Source organism: Monodon monoceros, unplaced genomic scaffold, assembly GCF_005190385.1.
Source record: "Monodon monoceros isolate NGI ecotype Baffin Bay Population unplaced genomic scaffold, NGI_Narwhal_1 Super_Scaffold_18, whole genome shotgun sequence".
NCBI lineage: Eukaryota > Metazoa > Chordata > Mammalia > Artiodactyla > Monodontidae > Monodon > Monodon monoceros.
Window position 1 is genome coordinate 146287240 of NW_021703774.1, and position 25351 is coordinate 146312590.

The 25351-nt window shown below is 45.9% G+C and overlaps 2 protein-coding genes across 2 annotated transcripts in view; both read right to left on the bottom strand.

Moving 5' to 3' along the window:
* Positions 1-1997: 1997 nt before the first annotated feature.
* ZNF691 (zinc finger protein 691) lies at positions 1998-8001 on the bottom strand. Its single transcript, XM_029227986.1, has 2 exons — positions 7976-8001; positions 1998-3702 (listed from the first exon to the last, which is right to left on the bottom strand). Exon 2 carries the CDS (start codon positions 3691-3693, stop codon positions 2836-2838), a length of 858 nt encoding a protein of 285 aa, XP_029083819.1. The 5' UTR covers positions 3694-3702; positions 7976-8001; the 3' UTR covers positions 1998-2835.
* Positions 8002-11785: 3784 nt separating this feature from the next.
* Positions 11786-25351, bottom strand: part of ERMAP (erythroblast membrane associated protein (Scianna blood group)) — a 21422-nt gene continuing 7856 nt past the window's right edge. Inside the window, exons 2-10 of the mRNA XM_029229575.1 lie at positions 19396-19485; positions 18546-18662; positions 17654-17686; positions 16619-16651; positions 14795-14815; positions 13965-13985; positions 13846-13872; positions 13712-13738; positions 11786-12510 (exon numbers count right to left, since the gene is read on the bottom strand). Coding sequence (XP_029085408.1) covers positions 11786-12510; positions 13712-13738; positions 13846-13872; positions 13965-13985; positions 14795-14815; positions 16619-16651; positions 17654-17686; positions 18546-18662; positions 19396-19485 — 1094 coding nt within the window. The remainder of the gene's footprint in view (positions 12511-13711; positions 13739-13845; positions 13873-13964; positions 13986-14794; positions 14816-16618; positions 16652-17653; positions 17687-18545; positions 18663-19395; positions 19486-25351) is intronic.

Below are 25351 nucleotides of genomic sequence, written 5' to 3' on the forward strand. Positions count from 1 at the left end.
TGGAACTGAATTGCATGAAGGCCATAAGGTTGATGGGAGGGAAAGGGCTTCATTTGAATTCAGGCTAAGGGCAGGGAGCCTGCGGGTGGTCACCACACCAGGATCAAGTGCCAGGAGTTGATGAGGGCCTCACCCTTCCAGGTTTGCCTGCTGTTGAAACCTGACAGCCACCCCACATCAGAGAACACGGGAGCCACATCTTCACTGTCAGTATTCCTAGTAACTAGGAGGAAGAGAGAGAGGAAGGAAGTGGGGAGGGAGGAAGGAAAGGGAGAAGAAAGGGAAGAGGAAAGGGAGAAGAAAGGGAAGAGGAAAAGGGAATGAAGGAGAAAGTAAAGGAAGCTAGCGAAAAAGGAAGTCAGAGGGTGAATAAATGGACTAGTCAGGACTCAATAGCCTGGACCAACACAGAAAACCTAGCCTATGAACTTGGTCAAAAAAGGGCAAATGAGATGGGCCAGCAAGTTATGTCCCAAGATCAAAGCAGGTCCTGGGTCTCACTGGCAGCAGACTACAAAAGAATCACAGCAGTTGTCACTAAGGCTCTGGGTCTGGAAGGATTCCCAAGCTCTCCAGGATGAGAGAACAGCACACCTAGCTTGGTAATGAGCAAAATGAAGAGCTGGCCTTGGAATCAGAAGCACCTGATTGGAATCCCAGCTCAGCCATTAGGTCAGGTCATTTAACCCCTCAGAATTTCCTTATCTTGACAATGGGGATACTACTACTTTGCAGACTAGTCATGGAGATCAGAAATAATGGTGTATAATAACTGGCATTCAGTAGGTGTTAGATGGCAACTTCTTTTTAAAGTTTTATTTATTTTGGCAACATGGCATCGGGGATCTTAGTTCTTCAACCAGGGATCGAACCTCTGCCCCCTGCAGTGGAAGCATGGAGTCTTAACCACTGGACCTCCAGGGAAGCCCCTGGCAACTTCTATTAGTAGGGAGCAATTCATACATGCCAGTTGGGTGACTATATGTTTAAAATATTTTGTATGGAGATTTTCAAGGAGCAGGAAAATGTATATGAAATAAAAGTGCTTTGTAAACTGAAAAGGATCCTACAAAATGTCAGGGAATTGTTTGGGAAGTCGTCTTTTATGGTCAGAAAAAATACAGGCTTTGGGTTTGGGTAGAAGTAGGTTAGGTTCCTGACCCTGCCACTGACTTGCCATGTAAGCCTGTTTCTGCATCTGTCAAATGTGGGTAATTCTTACTTCACAGGGTTGTTGTGAGAAAAGGATGATGACTGGCATATCCCTTCCTGGGTAGGCGGCAAGATCCCATGTGATAGGTCAGGTCATCAGCAGTGCCAGTCACATTCTGCCAACTGGCTACAAATGAGGAGGGCCCCTCACTCTGGAAGAGCAGGGCTCCAGATTGGCAAGAGAGATAGAGAGGGGTCTTTTGTATTTGTTGGAGGAAATTTGGATGAACAATAAACCTCCATGCAGAAAACACTGAAAACTGCCACGTGGAGCCAGGCCTTCAGAAGGGCAGAAAGCCAGGCACGATCCCTAACGAGCAGTTCAGTTAGGAACTGCACTACTGCTACTAAGGGCAGACCTTAGGTTCATCTTGTCCCACCCTTCACCCCCTATGCCCTGTCACTGTCATTTTTCCTAGGCACCGAATAAGTGTCAATCAATAATCAATCTAAAGTTGAAAAGGTTCTCATGCTTGGCCCTGACATCCCACAGGGCAAAGGGTCCAGGGCTGTATCAAGAGGCCACACTAACTCCCACTTACAGGGAATCACTTGGTCCCAGGCCAGCCCCCTAAGTGGCACCTCCTTCAGAAGCCAGCAAGGTGAATGTAGTGAAAGAGCATCAGCTCAGAATCAAGGGAGGCCCAGGTCTGAACTCTGGCTCCGCCACATACCTGCTGTGCAACTTCACAGCGAGTGACTTCACCTTTCCTCACTTGCCTCATCTTACTCCCTTGCGGTTGCTGCGACAACTAAATGATAGAGAATGTGAAAGTGACCTGCAGAATCCAGAGCATAGAGTGCATGCTCAGTTAATATTACTTCCTTCCCTTTCCCCTTCCTCCTCACAGACCTCAGAGTCAGCTGCTTCCTTTTGCTTTTCAGAGCAGCCACCCATTCTTTCTTGGAATTCAACTCCCTTCCAGAGTGGCTGTGGTGCAACCACCTCCCCACTTCTTCGATGCCCCCAAATAAGTACACGGGTCCTTTTCATTAAAGGGTTTTTACTGCTAACCCTGGGGAAACAGATGCACGTTGGGGCGGGGGTGACAAGTCACAAACAGGAGGGAGTGTGAGGGTCCCTGGATCATGGCTCCTTGAGGGCTTCCCTTTCATTCCGAAAGTAGGACTTCAGACCTCTTCTCTGGGCCAAGGGGGCCCCTTTCTCCCCTGCTCCTCCCAGCCCAGCTAAGGCACAGCAGGTGGGAACTAGTGGACCACCGCAGTGTGCCCTAAGCGGTCCACTATACACTATACTATACAGAGGACCTCCAGACAGTGATGCCCACCTCACAGGTACTTCCTCAAAGGCCAGGGGACGGTTGCCCAAATGATATGAGCATGTCCTAAGCCTACCTTATTTCTCTTTCACCCCAAGGAGGTGAAGCCAAGACGGGGTCCTCTGACTTTCTACCACAAGAAATCGGCCTGGAAAAAAAGTGAAGATTTTTACTCAGAGTCCCTTCTCAGGACTTCCTGGAGATCCTGGCTTCAGAGGCAACAGAAAACCATTCTCCAAAGTGGGAGGAAGGCCTTGAGGTCAAGGGGGCAGCAGGAGATCCTAAAGATCTTTCTGCACTAGGCTGGGGTCCCACGCTCTGCTCTCTCTCTTCCTCGCCCTCTTCAGCTGGAATCTTTCCCAGCCTGCTCTCCCTGGTGAGTTTTCTGGTGGCGGATGAGGTTGGAGCTGCGGGAGAAGTGCTTCCCGCACAGCGTGCACCGGTAGGGCTTCTCGCCCCTGTGGGTCCTCTGGTGCGCCCCAAAGTTGGAGATGTCGCTGAAGGTCCGCCCGCACTCGGCACACTCATAGGGCCGCTCACCCGTGTGGGTGCGGTGGTGCACGCCGAAGCTGGAGCTGTTGCTGAAGCTCTTCCCGCACTCGCAGCAGATGTAGGGCGCCGGCTCCAGGTGGGTCCGGTAGTGCACGGCCAGCGCAGAGCTCTGGCTGAAGCTCTTGCCGCAGATGTCGCAGCGGAAGGGCCACCTGCCCAGGTGGTCCTGCTGGTGCGTGGTGAGGTCCGAGTGCCGCCGGAAGCTCTCCTCGCAGTTGGGGCACTTATAGTGCTTCTCCTCCAGGTGGATGCGCTCGTGCCGGATGCGGTTGGAGCTTCTCGAGAAGCTCTTGCCACACTCAGAACACTTGTAGGGTTTCTCGCCTGTGTGGATCCGCTGGTGTGTTCTCAGGTTGGAGGTATTATTGAAGGTTTTGCCACACTGGGCACATATAAAGGGCTTCTCATCAGCCTCGGGCCTCGGATGAGCAGAGAGGTCCCCTGGCTCTCCAGCGGGGACAGTGACGTCCTGCGGTGGCTTCTCTGGATAGAGCCCTTGTGGCCCCTCTGGTAGGCTTGCTTGCCCATGCTCTTTCTCCCCATCTGGGATCCAAGAACCCTCTGAGTCATCCACTCTCCATGGCTTATTACCCCGTTCCCCTTCCTCAGGCAGGTGCCGTTCTGGGCTCTGCTCCTTCTCACTGCCCATCTCTGAACCCTGAGAATGAACACAAATGGCCAACACCTTTATTCCTTGGGTCAGGCCAGACCCCAGGGAATCTTTCGTCCTGGTTGAAGGGGTGGGTATATACCATCCCTTTGGAACCATCCGTCAGAAATAACCTCAATTAACTGGAATACTCGGATAGAATGCCTTTACTTACTTTCAAGTGACAAACTTCCACAGATATTTAAAGCTACCCACCAGAGCAAAAAGAAGGCCCCAGCTTTGTCCAGCCCCAAAAGATATTTGTATGATTTGCACAATGTCACTTTTCTTAATACCACTAAACAATGACAGTCTAGACTCGAATTCACCTACAAGTAAAGGAGCTTCCATTTGGGGATGCGTTCGATTTTTCTGCCTAACTGTTAAGTTAACTGAAATTCCCATTATGTTTAATCGTTTCTGAAAAGGCTTCCTTAAAAGTATCCACCTATTTGCCTGTTTTCAAAATGAAGATAACAGAATCTCTAATTCTTGAGGCTCTCCTACTCGTTTACAAGGCCCAGCTTTGAATCCTCTTAAGTGTACACTCCTTCCCTTCCCCAGACCTCGCCATAGTCTAGCAAATAAAGGCTTAACATCTGGGTCCTCCAAGACCCACTGAGGGCCTAGGCTGTGTCTGTTCTGATTGGTCAGTACCCACTTCCACTCAAACACCACACACAGCAGTGCATACACAGACAGTCTCACACATAGACTCACACCACACACAGCCATACTCACCTACCAACACACTCAGCCACTCTCACAACACACATACATATCACGCAGTCACACATACACAGTCACACACGTACATACCACACACACCCCTCCCACATATAGAGCCACATTCATGGCTATACAATTACACACCATACACACATCCAGCTATACTCACACACCACACACAGTCTCCCAAACACACATTCCCTGCCCCACACACACAGAGTGCCCAACACAGGGACTACTTATGCAAACATCAGCAAATGCTTGCTAAGCTGCACAGACTCCTTTGAGTTCTGACAGCCAAGGACAGGGAATGAGGGGAAGAAAGTACTGATAAGAGGAGAGTGGTATTTCCTCTGAACCTTGAAGAAATAACAGCATTTCAAAAGGCAGCGTGGGCTGGTGGAGATACTGTACAGACTGACATGAACAAAGGGATGAGGGAGGGAAGCACAGACTATGATGGGGCATTGATGATAGAAAATGAAAGCTTCATAATTGCTCCAGGTGGGGTCTGGTAATGGAAGGGACACCGACTAAATTTAGGGTTGGATCCCTATAGTGACACATACTGTCTTTACAACTCTGCAAATTACTCAACCACTCTGAGCCTCAACTTCCACATCACTAAAATTGTGATACCAACAGACACAGCAGGACTTTGTTAGAGAAAATGCCTATAATATGCTCAGTGTAAAGTGTGGCAGTACTAGTCATTCAGTACATGACAGCTGCTACTACAATTGTTGAAGACGCTACATGCTAGCCCTGTGAAGAAGGCAAGAATGAAAAAGATCCCTTACATGATCTTGTTAGGAAAGAAAAAAATTCAATTAAAAAATGGTACAGTACATATAATCTAAAATGTGAAATACGGACAGTACCTTAAATCTTTAAGGAGTTGGGGGTCAGCAAACTTTCTGTAAAGGACCAGAGAGTATATGTTTAGTAAATTTTGGGGGCCATAGGATCTCTGTTGCAGCTACTCAACTCTGCCATTGTATCATAAAAGCAGCCATAGAAAATCTGTAAATGATTGGGTATGTCTGTTTTCATAAAACTTTATTTAAAAGCAGGGCAGGGATAAAGATGTAGACATAGAGAATAGACTTGAGGACATGGGGTGGGAGGGGGAAGCTGGGGCGAAGTGAGAGTAGCATTGACATATATACACTACCGAAAGTAAAATAGTTAGCTAGTGGGAAGCAGCATCATAGCACAGGGAGATCAGCTCGGCGCTTTGCGATGACCTAGAGGGGTGGGATAGGGAGGATGGGAGGGAGGCTCAAGAGGCAGGGGATATGGGGATGTATGTGTGCATATGGCTGATTCACTTTGGTGTACAACAGAAACTAACACAGCATTATGAAGCAATTATACTCCAATAAAGCTCTATTAAAAAAAACAAAAGGAGGTGAAGTATAATTTACCAATCTCTATTAGAGAGTGCTTTTTCAAGAATCTAGATAAGTGATGTGAAAAATAACAGGCTTGCTTCACCTTCAAAAATGTAAAAAAAAATCAGAAACAATTTATTCCGATACTTATTCACTGTCTCCTGACCATCCTTTTAAAAATTACAACCCCTCCAAAAAAATAAATTAAAAAATTACGACCCCTTCCCCTTCACTCAGTCTCCCCTGCCCCACAGCACTTCTCAACTCCTAACAATGTTTTTTATGTCTATTATTTAGTATTGGCCTCCCCCTGCAAAACGTAAGTCCCATGAGGGCCAGGTTCTTTGCTTTATTCATTAATATAACCCCAACTCCTACAGCAGTGGCAGTCATACCTAGTAGATCCTTAATAAATATTTGCTGAACGAACTGAATGAAGGCCGGGCCTGTCTCCAGAACCCATTTCATGCCTGCTTGTGTCTATTCTCACCCACTATTCCTTAACAATCTCCTAATTCCTGCCCACTTCCTCCTTTATGCACCCACAGAATCTTGTACTTGCTTTTACAGTGATTTGCAATTATCTGTTTACATGTCTATTTCCACTATTAGTTTATAAGCAACTTGAGGGCAGGGACTGGGTCATTCTGGTAATCTCTCCAGCACAAGGCCTGGTGCTCAAAACTTTTTTTAAGTACAAGGGAATGGATATGATCTAATTTACTTCCTACCTCTGCCCATCCCACCTAGGGCTCCAACATCTGTCTTTATGCAATGAGCTACATGGCCTCCATTCACTACCAATCCTGCTATCCTGAGAACCCCACAATATACCAAGCTGTGACTCTACCCAGGGCTGAATGCTGGGTCAAAAAAGAGCAAAAAGATTTAAGATTATAGTCACCATCCTAAAAGAGTTTATGGTACAGTGCAGTGAAATAGGCTATGAACTCCAGAAACTCATACAGTGTAGAAGGTTAAGTTCCAGTGGAAGCAGGGAAATTGTAATTTGCCCAAGGGCACACAGCAAGTGAGTGGCAGAACTGGGAGCCATGCCCATTACTCCAAAGCCAGTGCTTTTAAGCACTACACCAGTATCGGAGAAAGAGGAGAGAAAGAGGGAAGGAAGAAAGGAAAGAAGGAACAGTGCCACGGTAGTTCTTATGACACAGGCATATCTCCCTGAAGAGCTCAGAGATGAGCAGCTTGACGGAAAAGGTGGTCTTTGAGCTATGACTTGCAGGATGGGTGAGCAACGTTGGGACTTACCGAGATGGGGAGCCCACCAACTACTGAGAAGACAGTGGCAGGTAAAGTAAAGAGGCTCTTACATATTACATTTCAGAGATTTCAGAGGAGAAAGGGGCCCATGGGGCTTGTCTTCCCAGGAGGCTCAGAGGTACAGGGAGGACCAAAGGTGGAAGGGACTGAGGCAGTGGTAAAGGAGCCAAGTCTAAGAAGTTAGCACCAGGAAGGTGGGGTTGTTGATCACTGATGCTGAAGGCCAAAGGCCTGGGTTAGAGGGAAGAGGCCAAGCTGGAAAGCGGTCTGAAGGGCCTTAGTTCGGGGTCTTTGGGATCAAGTCGAGAGCTGGCGGGGGAGGAAGGAGAGAGAGGAGCTTGTAAAGATCAGGGAAACTGTGTTAAAGAACTGGGAATTGTACAGGGCGGGTGGATAAGGGGTGAGAGAGAGAGAAGGACCAAAAGAGTCAGAGGGTCCGAGGCGACTGGTCAGGGGACCCGGCCCAAGAGGCCGGGTCGTGTGCAGCGGGGCGGAGTCTGAGGGCACGAGCGTTGTAGAGCACAGGAGCTGGGTTCAGACTTGCCGACGGGCTTGGGGCCGGAGCGGTGGGAGAAAAGAAACTGACCCCAAATGTATGGTCAGTGGAAGCCGGGCTGGACTACTCAAAGGCCAAGAGAAGGGCGGGAAGGTAGTGGTTTGGGTCCAGCAGTCGGGTCGTGCAGGCCGGGGGAAGGGGTCAGGAGTTAGGGCGGAGGGACCACAGGGGCCCGTTTGCTCCCCACTGGGTCCGGGGAGCAAAGCCACAGCCCCAACTGCCCGGTGAGAGGGAAGGGGCCACGTTTAGAGTTCCCCGAGACGCCATGCGCGCGCCCTCCCGCCTCCCCGCAACCGCTACCCCGGGCCCGACGCCGACCAACCTAGCTCCAGCCGTACGGTCAGGGACAGCACCGCCTCGGGGCGCCAGGGGAAGGAGTCGGAACCGGAACCCTGAAAGGATCCGCCCTGCCTCTCCAGGACTGGTTCCTGAGGGTTGCCCTTCCTTGCTATTGGCTGTACTGGCTGCCACAAGGCAAGAAACTCGGGCAGGGCCGCCAGTAACCTTTGGCCTCGGGCGTCGCCTGCTGGGAGTTGTAGTCCTGTGGAAGATGGTAGCCGCAGAGAAGAAATTTGAGATTAGAATTTAGTGGTGGAGACTGGATTCCCTCTAAGGTCGTCGGATTTCCTTCTGCGCTCTGGCGTTAAAAGCCCAACGTTCAGGGCCACCGGTCTGGGAAGTTGTAGACTATGTAGAGCTAACTAACCTACATGACCTCCAAGGGGTTATGAATTCAGAAATGCTTGTTTACTCTGAGTTGGCGACCGTTGATGGTCCTGTAGACACCCCGCGAAGCCAGAGTCCCGCGCCTCACTGGTGGTAATTTAAAGCCAAAGGATTGTGGAACTGGAAGGGAGTCTATTTATTTATATTGATGTATAGTTGATTTACAATACTGTGTTAGTTTCAGGTGTACAGCATAGTGATTTGGGGTAGTTGTTTGCAGATTATATTCCATTATATAGGTTATTACAAGATATTGTGTATAATTCCCCGTATGATATAGTAAATCCCTGTTGCTTATCTATTTTTTGGATACTAGTTTGTATCTGTTAATCCTATACTCCTAATTTGTCCCTCCCACTGGAAGGGAGCTCAAAGATCAACTAATCCAATACATTTGTCAGAGAAGCTAAATGTTCTCTGTCCAAGGAACAACCTCTGGTTTCCCAAAGCCCCTGCGCAGGGTTTTTTCTGAGTGCTGTTTAATTAAACCTGACTGTAGTTCATCAGTTCAGACACAACAAGACCACTAAGGCACATCCAGGATTAGGATTTTTTTTTCAGGTTTAACTTAAAAAAAAAAAGTCTAATTAATCAAATATGTATGCTAAAATTCTACACGCCTCTCATATCTTCAAGGTATTTCAGTGCAAAGAGAAAACGGTATTGTCTTCAGAGCTAGATACACTAGATTTATGCTCCCAGTTCTACTACCTAGCCATTTAGAGCATTATTTCCTTATTGTAAGGATTAAATGAGTCAGGACTTCCCTGCTGGTCCAGTGGTTAAGACTCCACGCTTCAGCTGCAGGAGGCATGGGTTCGATCCCTGGTCTGGCCTGCATGGAGTGCACTGCAGCCCCCCAAAAAAAGAAGAAGAAGAAAAAGAGTTAACATATGTAATGCTTCTGCCTCCATAAATGTCAGTTCTCTTTCCTGCTGGTAAGTTTCCTTGGGTGCAGCCAATGTGAATAATGTGAATTAGTTTTAAGACTGGGATATTCACAAAAGTATGTTTGAAATTTAATATGGATGAGTGAAATGTAAATACCCCATACACGCTATTACTTTATAAACTGATATAAATGAAATACTGAGAAGGCAGACGCAGAAATAAAGCTGTGGCTTTATTTTTAACTGTGGTTAAAGCTTGCATGGGTGGAATCAGGCTGTTCAAAACCAATCCCATAAGGTGCTCTTCTCTTACCAGCCCAAAGCCTTTCCCCACAACTTCTCGTTCACAATGAAAATAAGAGCATGCCAAACAATGAATAACAAACTTTTATTTAAGGACTGTACAAAAGCAAACAAAAAATTCCATTCAGGAGCTGTGATGGTTAATTTTACTGGGCCATAGGGTGCCCAGATATTTGGTCAAACATTATTCTGAGTATTTCCTTTAGGGGTTTTTAGATGAGATTAACATTTAAATCGGTAGATTGAATAAAGCAAATTGCTCTCCCTAATGTGGGTGGGCCTGATCCAATCAGTTGAAGGACTGATGGAACCAAATAGCTGACCACCCCCCAAGTAAGAAAGAATTCTTCCTGCCTGACAGCCTTCAGACTGAGTCATCAACCTTTTTCCTACTTTAGACTCAAACTGAAATATTGGTTTTTGGGTCTTAAGCCTGTCAGCCTTTAAACAGGAATTACACCATGGGATCTCCTGGGTCTTGGGCCTTCAGACTTGGATGGGAACTAAACCATTGGCTCACCTGGGCCTCCAACTTGCTGACTAACCCTGCAGATCTTGGGACTTGCCAGCCTCCATAATGGTGTGAACAAATTCCCTATAATAAATAAATATATATATTCTTCCTGCTGTGTGTGTGTGCGCGTGTGTGTGCGTCTGTATACACACATATAAAATATATATTCTGGGGCTTCCCTGGTGGCGCAGTGGTTGAGAGCCCGCCTGCCGACGCAGGGGACACGGGTTCGTGCCCCGGTCCGGGAAGATCCCACATGCCGCGGAGCGGCTGGGCACGTGATCCATGGCCGCTGAGCCTGCGCGTCCGGAGCCTGTGCTACACAACGGGAGAGGCCGCAACAGTGAGAGGCCGGCGTACCGCAAAAAAAAAAAAATAAAATACCTATTCTGTTTCTCTGGAGAACCCTAATACATGCACTAAGAGAACTTCTGACAGACACATAGAGCCACTTTCTGTTGGGCAGAACTGTGTACCCATCTGCAAACTGATAGCCAACCTCACCACAAAGAGGTCAGATCACACATGTGGTGTGACTTGAGGGTGATTAGGGTTCTTTCTGACACCCACACCAAAAAGCAAGTTCATTATTTTATCCTCACACCTGGTCTACCAACTTCCTATGTGAGATCAATACTCTCTGATCTAAGAGGCTGTTTGCTCCACAAATAGTCAAGTTTTCCAATATTATGGTCTTATAGAACAAAAGCTTCTATACTGGTGGTTAAAACTGCCACTTTTTCTAGCTGGGCCTCTCTGAATCCCAGAGGGGATTCAAAAAGGCCAGCGCAACAGATGGCCTAACCCACTGCTGCCTTTTCAAGGCCACACACAGCTGAGCTGCTCTGTTTGAAGCCATACCTCCCAGCTTCCTCCTGGGGTTTTTCAGGATTACGGCTACCACGTTTAAAGTCCCCATACCTGGTTATCACCAAGTTAGCTTTGAAAACATGTACATTAGCACCGAATGTCACCAAACTATGCTGTAAACAGGATCAAGGAAATAGAAAAGCGTGGCTTTTTTTTTTTTTTTAATTCCTCTGGCCTTCTGCCCTATATTCCAGAAGAAAGAAGGAAGAGTGTGTGATCCAAAACATGTTTACTTTTAAAAAGCTGGCTATGGGGGCTAGAGGCCTGAACAGAGAAAAGGAGAAAAGCAGTTCTTGGCAGGATAAGTAAGAAGTCACATCATAACTTCATGACTACAAGCCTGAGTGCAGGATGAGGCAGGATGAAGTGCTTTTAAACAGCCCCTCGAGTAAAGAGCCCCTGTATCTCAGTGACACACATTCAACACCACCACCTAAACTTAATCTGATTGTTCATTTGGTTTTCCTCCCGTCTTTTTTTTTTTTTTTTTTTTTTGCTCACAGCACATGGCTTGCGGGATCTTAGTTCCCCAACCAGGGATTGAACCTGGGCCCTCAGCAGTGAAAGCACGGAGTCCTAACCACTGGACTGCCAGGGAATTCCCATCATTTGGTTTTCAAGAATTCTTCCAGGGCAATGTAAACTTCAAGTCCCCAGAAGGAAGACACGGTTTAGAACTGAACCCTGGGAGAAAGTTGGTACAAGAGAAACCACAAAGGGGCCTGGGGGAAAGGAGGAGAGACGGTCCAGAATCAGGTGGTTAGGCCAAGAGACTGAAATCCAGGGCACTGGGCTGGAGCGTCTGGGGAGCAGGTGATGAGGCTCATCCCTAAAAAGAAGGAACCTTGAGCCCCTGCAGGGCTGGGCCAATGTCAGAGGGCCAGGACAGGATCATATCTGTGAGTGGAAGGAGCTCTGGTGCCTGAGCGGGGAGCAGAAGAGGGTCCACCTGCAGGGCCACGTCTCCATTAGCAAGACCTTTTTCTTCTGGCTTGGGGACAGTTGATTCTTCTGGTTTTTGGAGTTTAGAACAGATGACTAGAGGTGCCATGTTTTTCCCTCCATCATGAAGGCAAGGTTCAAAGAAAGGGCGAAGGGGGCCAGAGAAACTGTGGGTGAAAGTAAAGATGTGGGACTGGTTGGTCACGTTGTAGAAGGAAATGACTCCTGCTTCATAGTCCAGAAAAATCCCCACACACCGTGGGGGCTCTTTCAGGCGGAAGGAGGTCTGCGGGGATGTTAGGGCCTCGTACTCATTCTTGCGATTCTGTCGCAGGAGCCAGTGTCCATTGGCGGGCGAGGCGGTGACCTTCCCCTTCCTGCTCACTGACTCACTACACACCCCCAGGGCCCATTTGCTCTTGTCTGCCACAGACACCTCCCAGTAGTGACAGCCAGCTATGAAGTACTCAGAGCCCAGGACACTGACGACGAAGTCAAATCGCTGAGGGTTGTTGGGCACAGGCTGCCTTGTGTCTCCAAGCTTCACACACCTGCGGTCCTCAGACAGGATGAGTTTGGGATGCGCTGTGTCTGGGTCCAGGGTCACCGTCACTGCAGAGAGTCACAGAGAGGTGAGGTCTGAGACGGCTAGGTCTCAAAGGATCTTTGAGTAGCTTTGGAGGGAATAATCATCCCTAGGTCTGCAACCACTGTCATCGGCCCATTTTAGTTTATGGTGCCCTCACCTTCACATGTCCTGGAACTAAAGAAAACTGTCTTCCAGTCTCCTAGGTCTCCTGATGGCCTACTAAGTAAAAGAGGAAATGTTTTTCACCCATCTGTGAAGCTGCCTTAATCCTTAGGAAACACTGCCTTTGTCTTTGCTGGTCCAAAGGAGTCTAATGCATGATAATAAACAGGCTTTGATGTTAGACCCTGTAGCTACACAGCATGTTTTGAGTCTCAGCTCTGCCACAAGCTCGTTATGTGACCCTGGGCTTGTTATTCACCTCCAAACCTCAGTTTCTTCATCTGTAAAGGAGGAATAATAGCACCACTGAATAATATGCTGGAGAAGCTGTTGTGCAGATCTGATGAGCTAATGCATGAGACAGTGCCTTGTTCACACAGTGAGTGTGTGACGCTCATTTTCTTAGCTAAAATTATTGCTTATAATTATCATTTTAACATGGTAATATAGAGAGACTTCCCTGGTGGCACAGTGGTTTAGAATCCGCCTGCCAATGCAGGGGGCATGGTTCGATCCCCGGTCCAGGAAGATCCCACATGCCGCGGAGCAGCTAAGCCCGTGTGCCACAACTACTGAGCCTGCGCTCTAGAACCCACAAGCCACAACTACTGAGCCTGTGTGCTACAACTACTGAGGCTGCAGAAATATAAAACACTCATGCATCCAAAAAAAAAAAAAATACAATGAGGAAATTAACATGCAAATGAAAAACTCAGAAAAATATTTTGTGAAAAATAGGACCAAGAGTTAATATAGAAAAAGTCCCCACAAGTCGAAAAGTAGCCAGAATAGGACAGGCGCAGACAAGCCAAAAAGATAAAATACAAGTAACCAATGAACTTAAGAAAAATCTCAAAAATCAGGGAAAACCCATAAGAAGAGTAAACCAATTATTTATCAGCGTTCTAAAAGAAGGGAGACTTTCTAAATCAAAAACTCTTAAAATTTGATAAGCAGATAAACAGATTTGACTTAACTTTTTTTTTTTAATTACAGTCTGCCTTCCAAAGGAACAGAGCAATGGGCTCTGAAATGTGGATCCATTAAACTGGTGCAACTTACCAAAGTGTAGCCGGGCCCTTCTCCAGCCTAAAAGACAGAAAAAGGGATTGTTAAAGTAATGGAGAAATGGAGACCTCCTGGTGCAGTTGGAGTGGGGGCAGGTAGAGTGGGGGGACAGGGAGAGTGCACCTCACCTGAGTTTGCTGCAGCTCTCTTTAACTCTACAAAAGAAGAAACAAGGGGAGTGAGCTTTCACTGGAAACATAGAATCAACATAAGTTGGTATAGAAGTTATAAGAACAGGGGAACTTACTCAGTTCATGCCGGAGTTTCTCTAAAGAATAACAATTTGACAAATCAGAATGAGGGCTTGTACATGCCTGTGATGCTCCAGTCCCATCCCAACCGCATTCCCAGAGCAGATCCCCACTAGCAATACACTGAACTTTCCCCATGACAGTGTTTCCAACAGCAATGGCTCCCAGCCATGGTCCTGGGGTCCCCAGAGATACTGCAGAGGGTCAGTGAGTCCCTATGGGAACCAAACCTGACTTGCAGATTGAATCAACAACACATCTCACACAGGTAAGTGATGGCAACATAAACGTATGTAGATGTTGTGGGAGAAGAATAAAATATAAGTTCATTTAAATCTATTACTAATTTCCATTAGATTTTCTTATGCGTGTTTTCTCAATGTAAAATCAAATAGACATATCACATGTCTGAGGATTTGGGGTTGTTGTTGTTATGAAGAGGGTCTCATACATGAACAGGTGGAGAAGCACTGTTCCACATATTCAGTTGAATGAGGATCCATCTACCTTGGATCCCACCGAAGGCAACGTCATGCCTGAGTGATAGAAGTGTCTCCCAGATGTCTTCACCTATGGAAGGTATCTCTCTTCTTGCTAAAACATTTCCCATTTAGTGACTACACAACAATTGTGCAGGAAAGAGGAGCACAGAATATTTGAGGAAAAAGAGGCTTTAGGGAGCCAGGAAATTCCCCACCCTCATGCTTGAAGTATCCTTGCCCTTGCCCCCTCTCTTCTGCCCCAGAAGGTGAATCTGAGACTCTCATCATAAAGCAAAGATGTCAGCAGAAGGAGGTTTGTGGCACGGAAGGGGAGCAGAACTTACTGAGGGCTTTATAGAGACGTCCTAAAAAAACAGAGAAAGAGGCACGAGTGAGCAGATCCTGCCACTTTATCCCCAGGGCCCAGGAAGTCTCATCACTCCACCCCTGTGCCCCTCAGCCCCCAAACCCAACCCCCCGCTGAAAGAATGATGACAATCCTATCAGCTCCCAATACAGTCACATCCCCCTAAGGGCAGACTGGGGAATTCACCGGTGCTGGTGCCACTTTCCAGATGACCTGGACTACCCTGACTTTGGTTCCTCTTCCCTTCCTTTTGTCTGTCTGGTTTCATTTCCGCTGTTCATATGAGTGTTTCCAATATGTTTGTAACCGAGTGTCCATGAGTGTATGCCTTGCCGCCCTTTTATAACTGTTTATAATATCTATGGTGTAAAACTAGCTGAAGGCCTACCATCGACTTACTGATGTGGGCTGTTATTCTCTACACTAACCTCCCCCCACCCCGCTGAAGTACTGTGGAGAAACACAAATTTGGAGACCCCAGAAGGTCTGGGACATGTGCATATGCTTCTGTGCTTTGGGGGAGTACTTGCAGCCTCTCTGGAAGGGTCATCTGCCCACATTTTCCCCTTAGCACTGGCCCTGCCACAGAGTTGAAATTATACATTTGAGTTCACTGCCAGGCCCTGTGCTAAGGGCTGGGCATATGTTAGGTGTTGGGCATTGGGGCAGCGAAGCTGAATATGATATGGCCCCTAACAAGATAACGGTTTATTTTTACCATTCCCACTACCGACAGCCTCCATTTAGTGTGCCCTGTTTTTATGACGTAGGCCCTGAATCTGCTCAACAATATGAGGTGCATATAATTATTATTCCCATTTTACAGACTGGTGGTCTGAGGCTCAAAGGGACATGGAAATATATCCAGATTATCCAGCTGGTAAGTGGCCAAGGAGGCAGGATTCAAACCCAAGTCTGTCTGATTCCTAGTTGGAGGCCTTCCCCACTACACCACGCTGTTCCCTCCCTTCTAGGACACGACGGTCATTGTGTCCCTGAGGTGTGCACCCCTATGCTTTAACTAGTCTGGAGCAGATGTGAGTGGGGAAGGGAGGAGATGCCGAAATCACTGCAGGTGGAGCCATTTCTGAGCCAGTGACTTGTCCTCCCAGCTAGACTTTCAGAGGGCAGAGCCCCACCTGCTTTTTGGTACCTGGGGTGTCTGTCTTTTACCCTCAGTGGCCCAGAGCAAACATTCAATGAATGAAGACAAAATGGCAATAAGGGAAAGGTTTCAGGCACTGTAGTAGGAGTTGTGTGGGTTTTTTTTTAAGTTGTCTCTTTTAATCCTAAAAATAATCGGGTGAAGAGATCTATTATCCCCATTTTACAGATGAGGAAACCAAAGCTCAGAGCAGTAAAGCGACTTAACCCAGCCAGCAAGTGGCAGATCTGAGCCAGGTGCTGCTGACTCCAGAGCCTATGCCCCTCCCACTGTATCACACCACCTCTCTCAATGCAAAGATTGTATGGATCCTCCTATAATACCATTTTAATATATGTTAAAATAGTATATGAATCTTCTTTTTAGGTTATTGGTGGGAAAGCCAATGAAGGAACCTATGAATTTTGACCCCAGGCATCCCTTTGGCCACTGCTACCAACCCTATAACCCCTTGATATTAAAAAATAAATTCCAATGGTATTAACAGAGAATATATGTGTGGTGTGTGTGTGTGGGTGTGTGCATGTGTGTATACACATACACCACATATATATTGTATGTATAACAGCCACCAGCATTTATGTAGGAGAAAAAGTGTTATTTGTTCCCTACCCCTTATTCTATATATATAATTACCTTTTTCTTTTGCATGGTCTGAGAGAAGATTTTCTAGAGGAACGAAAGTAAAAGAAAATGAGATTCTGTGCCATTACCTTGAGGGTCCCTGCTTCCTATTGAGTTTATGGGCTCTTGAACCCGTCCCCCTCTGTCTCCACCTCCACCTCCCTGATCCAGGCCCTCATCTCTCTCATTTGGATGCCAGAGAGAGCGGCCCAAATTGTCCTCAAATTCTGTTTCGCTCCCTCTGGTCTCCTCTCAACAGAGCAGCCAGAGAGAGCTTTCTGGAAGCACAATTCTGGTCAGGATAGCCCATTCGCAGCTTCTCCACAGCTCCAAGGAGAAAGACGAAAACCCTTCATGGGATCTGCAAGGCCTCACATGCTGGTCCCCGCCTAACTCTGCAGCAGCACCTTCTGCCACCTTTCCCCTCACTTTTGCACCGTGTTTCTCTCTCAAGCTGTTCTGCTGTGGGTGGTTTCCTATTCCCTCTTCCCCCATGCCTGTCCGTCTTCCAGATCAAACATCACTGGGACCATCATCTGGAAACTCCTCTGCCATCCCTGAAGTTTGGTTGGTTCCACCCAGTCACCGTCTTCCCAGCCTTCAGAACTTCCTTTTGTAGCTTCTGTACACATTTATTTGTGTAATTATTTAATGCACGTATACCTCCCTGACTAGACAGAAGGTTCCAAGAAGGCAAAGACCGTGTCCGCTTTCACTCACTGTTGTGTCCCCAGCGTCTGGTATAGTCTGCACCGCTTAGCAGAGAATTATCAATTATTTGTTGGGTCCCCTACCTTAGACCTACACGACTCCCCCAGGATAAGATCAAGCCATGATCTCAGAGACAAAATCACCGAACATACTGGAAGGCAAGCTATTACAAGGTAGAGTCAGCAGAAACTGGGAACAACAGGTTTTGACACCACCACCACCGTCACCACCCAGCAGATACTGGAATCTTCAGGTCCGGAATTTAGATTAGTGGGCCCTGGGGACACAAAAATGAACAAAACAGAAAAACATACCTGCCCAGCCCAGGACACTCACCTACCTCCATTGCGTGTTCATAGAGAAGCCTCTCTGGAAGGGAGAGAGAGAGAGAGAGATGTCAGCTCAGCTTAAGGAAGGTCCTTTTCTAACAGGCAGAGCTGTCCAAGGGACCACAAGCTGCCTGAGCAGGACTTTGCTCCTTGTCGCTGTGGGTGTGTGACCATTAGAAAGGATTAGAGGGTCTTCAAACCATCAGACAGGGAAAGGAGTGTTCAGTTATGTGACTTTCAAGGTCCTTGGCAACCCTGCGAGCCATGAAATGCAACCATATTAATGAGGGTTTTATCTAATGGATATGATTGGATTTCTTTTTTTTTTTTTTAAGATGTTGGGGGTAGGAGTTAATTAATTAATTAATTAATTAATTTTTTTTTTTTTGCTGTGTCGGGTCTTCGTTTCTGTGCGAGGGCTTTCTCTAGTTGTGGCAAGCGGGGGCCACTCTTCATCGCGGTGCCTGGGCCTCTCACTATCGCAGCCTCTCTTGTCGCAGAGCACAGGCTCCAGACACGCAGGCTCAGTAGTTGTGGCTCACGGGCCTAGTTGCTCCGCGGCATGTGGGATCCTCCCAGACCAGGGCTCGAACCCATGTCCCCTGCATTAGCAGGCAGATTCTCAACCACTGCGCCACCAGGGAAGCCCTGGATTTCTTAATTAATTAGAAGACTGGCATGATGCCAGTCTTCTAATTAATTCACAGCTCTGCCCAGGAGCTTTCTGCACTTTCTTTGATCCTTTCTTCAATGTGGGTCCCCAGAACACAGCTCTACCAGTTTTCTCCCAGACAACCTATGGATAACTGTTAGGTCTCTGTCTGCTTCCTCCCAGCCTTTTCCTAGAGAGGCTGCAGTACCAATTCCTGCCAGCCTGGGCTCCCTTACCACTTAGTTACCTTTTGACCTTCTTTGCTTCCAGATGATGTAAATGCCCACCGTGATGAAAATCCCCAGGACAGGCAGGATCACAGCAAGAGCCACTGCTGATGAGGAGAACCTCCCTGGAGATGGGGCTGAAACAGAAACCGCCTGTGACCACCCTCTGAGAGCTTCTCCGTGTCAAGGGCCCCACGTCGAATGGCAGGTGACTCAGGCACATCCCAACTGCCGCCATCACCTTGAGAGAGACCTCCAGCCAAGTTGGTGAGGCTCTCTTCTTCTCTCAGCGACTCAAACCCCGCATGACCCAGGAATGACTTTAAAGTGAGATGTTTATCTCTCAGGATTGCTTTCAATGGTCCTGCCTGAAGACATTGATTCAAACTCAGCATCTCAACCACAATCTCATCCTGCCCGAGACTTTGGAGAACTGGAGGTGCTTCCTCAGGAACCGCTATAGTCTTCTCATGAGCACCCAGCTGCTCCCGCTTCAAATCCTCACTCTGAGATAGAACAGCAGTCGGCGAACTCTTTGCCTGAGCCCTATTAGCAGGGGCAAAACAATTTCTATGGTGTTACAGCAGCAAGCCGAACGTCTAGACAGGAGAGAAAGAAGGACGGAAGGAAGAACTAGCGAAGAAAAGAACAGCAGGAGAGGCTCTAGGACAAGTGGCGAAGAGCCTAAGCTGGATGTGAGTTCTTGCTCAGCACTGCGTGACCCCCGGAGAGAGACTGAGGTTCGCCAAGCCCGGCCTGCCCTCTGGAACATGCACCCGAGAAGAAACAAGGTCTTGGGCCTGGCCTCCTTATTCTTGGAACCCCTTTGTCAGATGTCGCAGGCAGGGAAAGAGGTACGGAAACTCTCACCTGACACACGCAAAGGCAACTGGAGGAAGACGAGTGTGATGAAGCATCTGGAGAGCCAGGAGCCTGAGGAACTTGCCATCTTCATCCAAACTAGGAGGACAGACACAGGGAGGCATCAGAAAGAGTTGGCGAGCTTGATGGGAGAAAGGGTGCCACCCAGGAGGTAGGGCAGAGATGGAGGCTGCATTGGGTACACTCTGGAGTCATAGGCCAGGTATTGAATCCCAGCTCTGCTGCTTACCTCCATGTGGCCTGAGTCTCTGGGACTCAGTTTCTCCATCTTTGAAATGGGTATAATAACTGTGCCTCCTGGCAGAATAATTGTGAGGACTGAAGGAGGTAAGTGCTCAACACAGAGGCTGGCATCATGGTTAAGTCTATAAATGCCATGAGTGAGCACTGCAGGGTGACACTCTGAGTATGATTTAGAAGGCACAGGGAGGAGTCTAGAAGAATGAGAACCTATATCCAGAGTTAGCCAGGTAAACACGGGAGGACTGGCTTCTTTTTGCATTTAGTGTCCCAGGTCAGGCTTGGGAAGTGCCTATTGCAAGCCAATCGTGGACCCACAATGTAGCCTGGAGCTCTTCCCTGACAGCTTTTCAAGTTTGACTATTGAGAAACAAGAAACCAGGGCAGTGAAGTTCCTGCATCTCATTATGAAGGCACTAATCCTACAAGTTCAGGGTCTGCAGTTAGAAAGACCTGGGTTCAAGTCTTAGCTCCACCCGTGTACTAGTTCTGTGTCCCTGGGAAAGTTGACATCTGTGGGTCTTCAGTTCTCAATGTATAAAGGGGAAACTTCTTCACAGGCAGATGTGAGGGTTCAAGGACATGATGCATGTAGAGCACTTGCCACATATGCCTATTGTTATTATTACTAAACTAAAAGAGGACGATCGTCCCTGGGAGATGTGAGTCACTGTGTGCACTAAGCACAGGGAGACTCTAAGGGATTCCCTCCTGTACGACTCTTTCCCCTCCTACTTGCTACTGTCTGAAATTCCTTGAGCAGGAAACAAATCTTTCATGCCACCCTTGGGTTTGAAGTTCAAATGCAAATACTCGAGGAAGAGAGAAACTGTCTCTTACACTCTCTCCAAGACTTCAAATCCTTTCTAAAGAAGAGGGTTTTGGGAATTCCCTGGCAGTCCAGTGGTTAGGACTTAGCACTTTCACTGCAGAGGGGCTGGGTTCAATCCCTGGTCAGGGAACTAAGATCCCACGAGCCCCGTGGCACTGACCAAAAAAAAAAAAAAATAGAGGAGAGTTTTATGGAAGTCACAAGGCCAGATCTCTGCAGGTCTTGGAAGATGGCGAAGTGGGGCTTGGAGGAGGTGGGGCAGTCAAAGCAAGATGGGGAAACTGAAGATGGACTCAAGCTTTGAACACATTTCCAGTTCTGTTTTTCTCACAGCGAACAGCACACTGCTTTAGGGTTGTTTTCTTTGTTCGTTGTTTTAAAATCATGATGCATGCATATAACACCCCCCCTAATCCCCTGATGTTGCAAATGGCAACATAACGCTAGGACATTGTAAGGTTAGGAATGCGGTTAGGATGGTTTTGTTGTTGCTGTTTGTTTGTTTGTTTTGCCTCCATCCCACCCACTTTCCTGCAGGTTACCAGCTACTCAGAAAGTGAACAAGACAAGTTAGGTAAATGAGAAAGGCTCTCTACCTTATCAATTAAGGTTGAAGGTGGAAGTAGGCAGGGCCCTGGATGCCCTGGAATTACCCCCAATCCCCAAACCCTCAATGAGAAGGTATTTTTGAAACACAACCTGGGTAGCCACGCCCAGAGTGATGTGGAGCTGCAAGCTGAACCAGGGCTGCCTGAAATTTAATAAGAGGAGACCCCCAGGGCCCCATCTTCCTAGATTCAGATAGTTCATTAAGTGATTAAGAGGATGGGCTCTAGAGTCAGCCTGGGTTCAAGCCCTGGTTCTGCCATCACCTCCCTGGTGTGACCTTGGACAGACTAGTTTACTCCAAGTCTCCTCTCATTCACACATGAAGTGGAGTTAATAACAGTACCCACCTCGTAGATAGGGCTATAGTGAGCATTCATAGAAAACATGTGGTGCAATGGTCTGCACCAGATACTAAGAATAAAAAAGCAGGGCTTCCCTGGTAGCGCAGTGGTTAAGAATCCACCTGCCAATGCAGGGGACACGAGTTCGAGCCGTGGAAAGATCCCACATGCCGCGGAGCAACTAAGCCCGTGCACCACAACTACTGAGCCTGTACTCTAGAGCCTGCGAGCCACAACTACTGAGCCCACACGCCACAACTACTGAAACCCACGCACCTAGAGCCTGTGCTCTGCGACAAGAGAAGCCACCGCAATGAGAAGCCCGTGTGCCCCAGGAAGAGTAGCCCTCCCCAGCCCTACTCGCCACCACCGTAGAAAGCCCGCACGTAGCAACGAAGACCCAACACAGCCAAAAATTAAAAAAAAAAAAAAAAGTTGGAAATAAATGAGGAATAATTAAAAACTGACAACGTGGGTTGTTAAAATACAAATAAATGTAATATATATTTCTATTTTTTAAGAAAAGCAAATGAAGTCCTTCCATCCAATTGTCACTCTGAGTAATGAGGGCAGGTGAGGTAGCTTCGGGAGGAGAGCTAGAAAGGATGACACTAGATACAGGACTTTCACTCTCCAGTCATTAGAGAAATGCAAATTAAGACCACAGTTAGATATGCTTTGTCTTCCTTCAAATTATCAAATATCAGGGGGAAAAGTACCCAGAGTCAGCACACATGTGGGCAAACTGACTCCCTTGTCCATTGCTAAACAACTTTCACAAGGAAAATTTAGCAATAAGTATCAAAAGGTTTACACGTAGGCAAGAGTTTTTTAGCTGCTCCGCAGCATGTGGGATCTTCCCGGACTGGGGCACGAACCTGTGTCTCCTACATCGGCAGGCGGACTCTCAACCACTGCGCCACCAGGGAAGCCCTAGGCAAGAGTTTTAATCCAGTAATTTCACCTTCAGAAAAGAATGCTACAGAAATAAATAAGGATGTGCATGAGGATTTGATGGTGCGGATGCTCATCACAAAGTTATTTACGAAAAGAAAAAAATTGAAGACAACCTAAAAGTCCACTAAAATGGGAATGATTATTTATGGTACATTCTTGCAATGAAATACTATGCAGTGTTTCATAATCACATGACAGAACAACCTTTAATAGCACTGGGAAATTTTCACTATATCCCAAACAATAAATTTTTAAAACGATGCATAGGATGATACAATTTAGGCAGAATATGCTTAGAAAAAAGACAAAAATGTAGATATTAAGCAGTGGTTATTTCTGAGGGTGGGAGAGGGGAATGAAGGTGATCTTTATGGTTTTCGCTGTGTATTTTCTAAATTTTCTACCTTGAACATGTATAACTGTGATTATCAGGAAACAAATATATTGAAAGAATCAGGAGGATGACCAGGAAGGGAAGGAGAAAGAGGAGAAGAAACAGAGTCCACTTTGGGCAAAGGCACACACAGTCCAGGAGGCAAAGAAGCACAGCAGGAAGTGCCTCCCGAGGTCCAAAATCAGAAGCCACAGCCACAGTTGCTTTACAGCATCTCTTCTCAGAGCTTTGAGTGGAAAATTAAGTGCTGCCAAATCTTTTATTTCCTATTTTCTTACATGGATGTAATAACCCTCTATCTGGTCACCGTACTGATCTCCAGACCTATTCTTCTGATCTGGTTGGCCAGGATGGCCTTCTTGCATCATGTCCTCAGTTAACTTATATTATAATATATCAATATTATAACAATCAACATTGTGTTACTGTAAGATTGAATTAATACTAAATCATAAATATATTTTTGAGTTATTAATATTGTTCTATATCCATAATGGCTCCAATTTATTGCACCTGTAGGTACTCTACATATATTGTCTTTGCTATTGACAACAACCCTGAAAAATAGGTATTACTGTCCTCATTTTACACTCAGAACAAGGCAATCTTGCACATATCAGGGTATCATGCAAGCAAACTGACAGGATCCTTTCTGGAAGTAGGTAGAATGTAAAACATGGATAAATAGATGAGTGAATGAATGAATGCACAGCCTTGTATCATGAGTTACAAAATGCGCAAATCACTTCCTTACTTCTCAGTGTGGTTATCACGAAATTCCTTTATGAAGGAAGCTCCCCTAATAAATATAAAGCATAATTTCACTTCCTAAAGTTCAATGTACATGACACAATTTGGGGACCATTGATATCTTAACAATATTGAGTGTTCTGGCCAATGAACAGTTGACGTCTCTACTAATTTAGGTCTTCTTTAACTTCTTTCAGCAGTATTTTATAGTTTTCAGCATATAGATCTTGCACATCTTTTGTCAGCTTTATTCATAAGTATTTAATATTTTGATGTTATTATAAATAGTATTAAGTTATTAATTTTAATTTCTGATTTTTCATTACTAACATATAAAAATACAATTGAGTTTTGTATATTTTGTCTTATATCCCTGACCTTGCTAAACTCATTTACTAATGCTAGCATTTCTGTAGATTACATAGGATTTTCTGTATAGAAGATCACATCACCTATGAGTAAAGACAGTCTTACTTCTTCCTTTTTAATCTGAATGTCTTTTATTTCCTTATCTTTTACCTTGTTGCCTTGGCTCCTTGCCTTGTTCCTGATCCTAGGGAAAACATTCCTTTTTTCACCATTAGGTATAATGATAGCCATAAGGTTTTCATAGATGCCTTTTATCAAGGTCAGGAAATTCCCTTCTATTTCTAGTTTTCTGAGAGTTTTTATCAAGAATGGATGTTAACTTTGTCAACTGAAATGTCTGTATGTATTGAGATGATCACACAATTTTCCCCTTTTTTTATTGAAGTATAGTCGATGTACAATATTATATAAGTTTCAGTTGTACAACATAGTGATTCAAAAATTTTAAAGGTTATATTCCATTTAAAGTTATTCTAAAATATTGGCTATATTGCCTTGTTATACTATATATACTTGTAGCTTATTTATTTCATACATATGTTTTTTTTTATGTTTCTGAAAGTACTGAGTTTATTTTAAAGATTGCATCAAGTTTGAATCTCAGTAAACAAAGCCATGTCTTCATTATATGTTGATTTTGTCAAAGAGCACAGACTTGCATACATCAAATGATATGATAAAGTACTTTAAAGTAAAAGGTGTTTGCTTTTAGTACTGTGGAACTAAAGTATCAATAAAAAGTTAACATGGAACTAAAATGTCTTCTGGGTGATTTAGGCCATAATGTTTTGGCTTCTTAGAAGTTTTCAAAATTAACAGTTTTAAAATGGATCCTTTTATCTGATTATTATTAAATAAAATAATATTTAATAATATTAAATTATAATGAAATTATATTATTATTAAATATAAAAGGATTATTATTATCCTTTTATCTGCTATTCGCTAGAATAGAGGCATAGAAAAGATTCTCTCTGCTTAGATTAACGTACTCATACAATATATGCCTAAGCTGAAACAAAAAGGTCAAATATGTGAGAGATAATGGCATTCGTGATCACAAGTTGTTTTAAAAGGGGAAAAATGAGTTCCAACCTATTTCTTTTTTGGCCATGCCACACGGCTCGCGAGATCTTAGTTCCCTGACCAGGGATCGAACCTGTGCCCCTGGAGTGGAGGCGTGGAGTCCTAACCGCTGGACTGCCAGGGAATTCCCAGTTCCAACCCATTTAAAAATAGTTCATTAAAAGCCTGAGCTCTTTGCAAAAGGGTGCCATTTTAAACTTATCTGCCATCCCACTTCCATAACATTTATAAGCATATTTCACTGGGCAAGCAAATTAGTAACGTGATTGCATCATAGCTGTGTAGTTAATCCAGAAACTTGTCAACTGAATACAACTTTGTGTGTGTGTGTGTGTGTGTGTGTGTGTGTGTGTGTGTGTGTGTGTG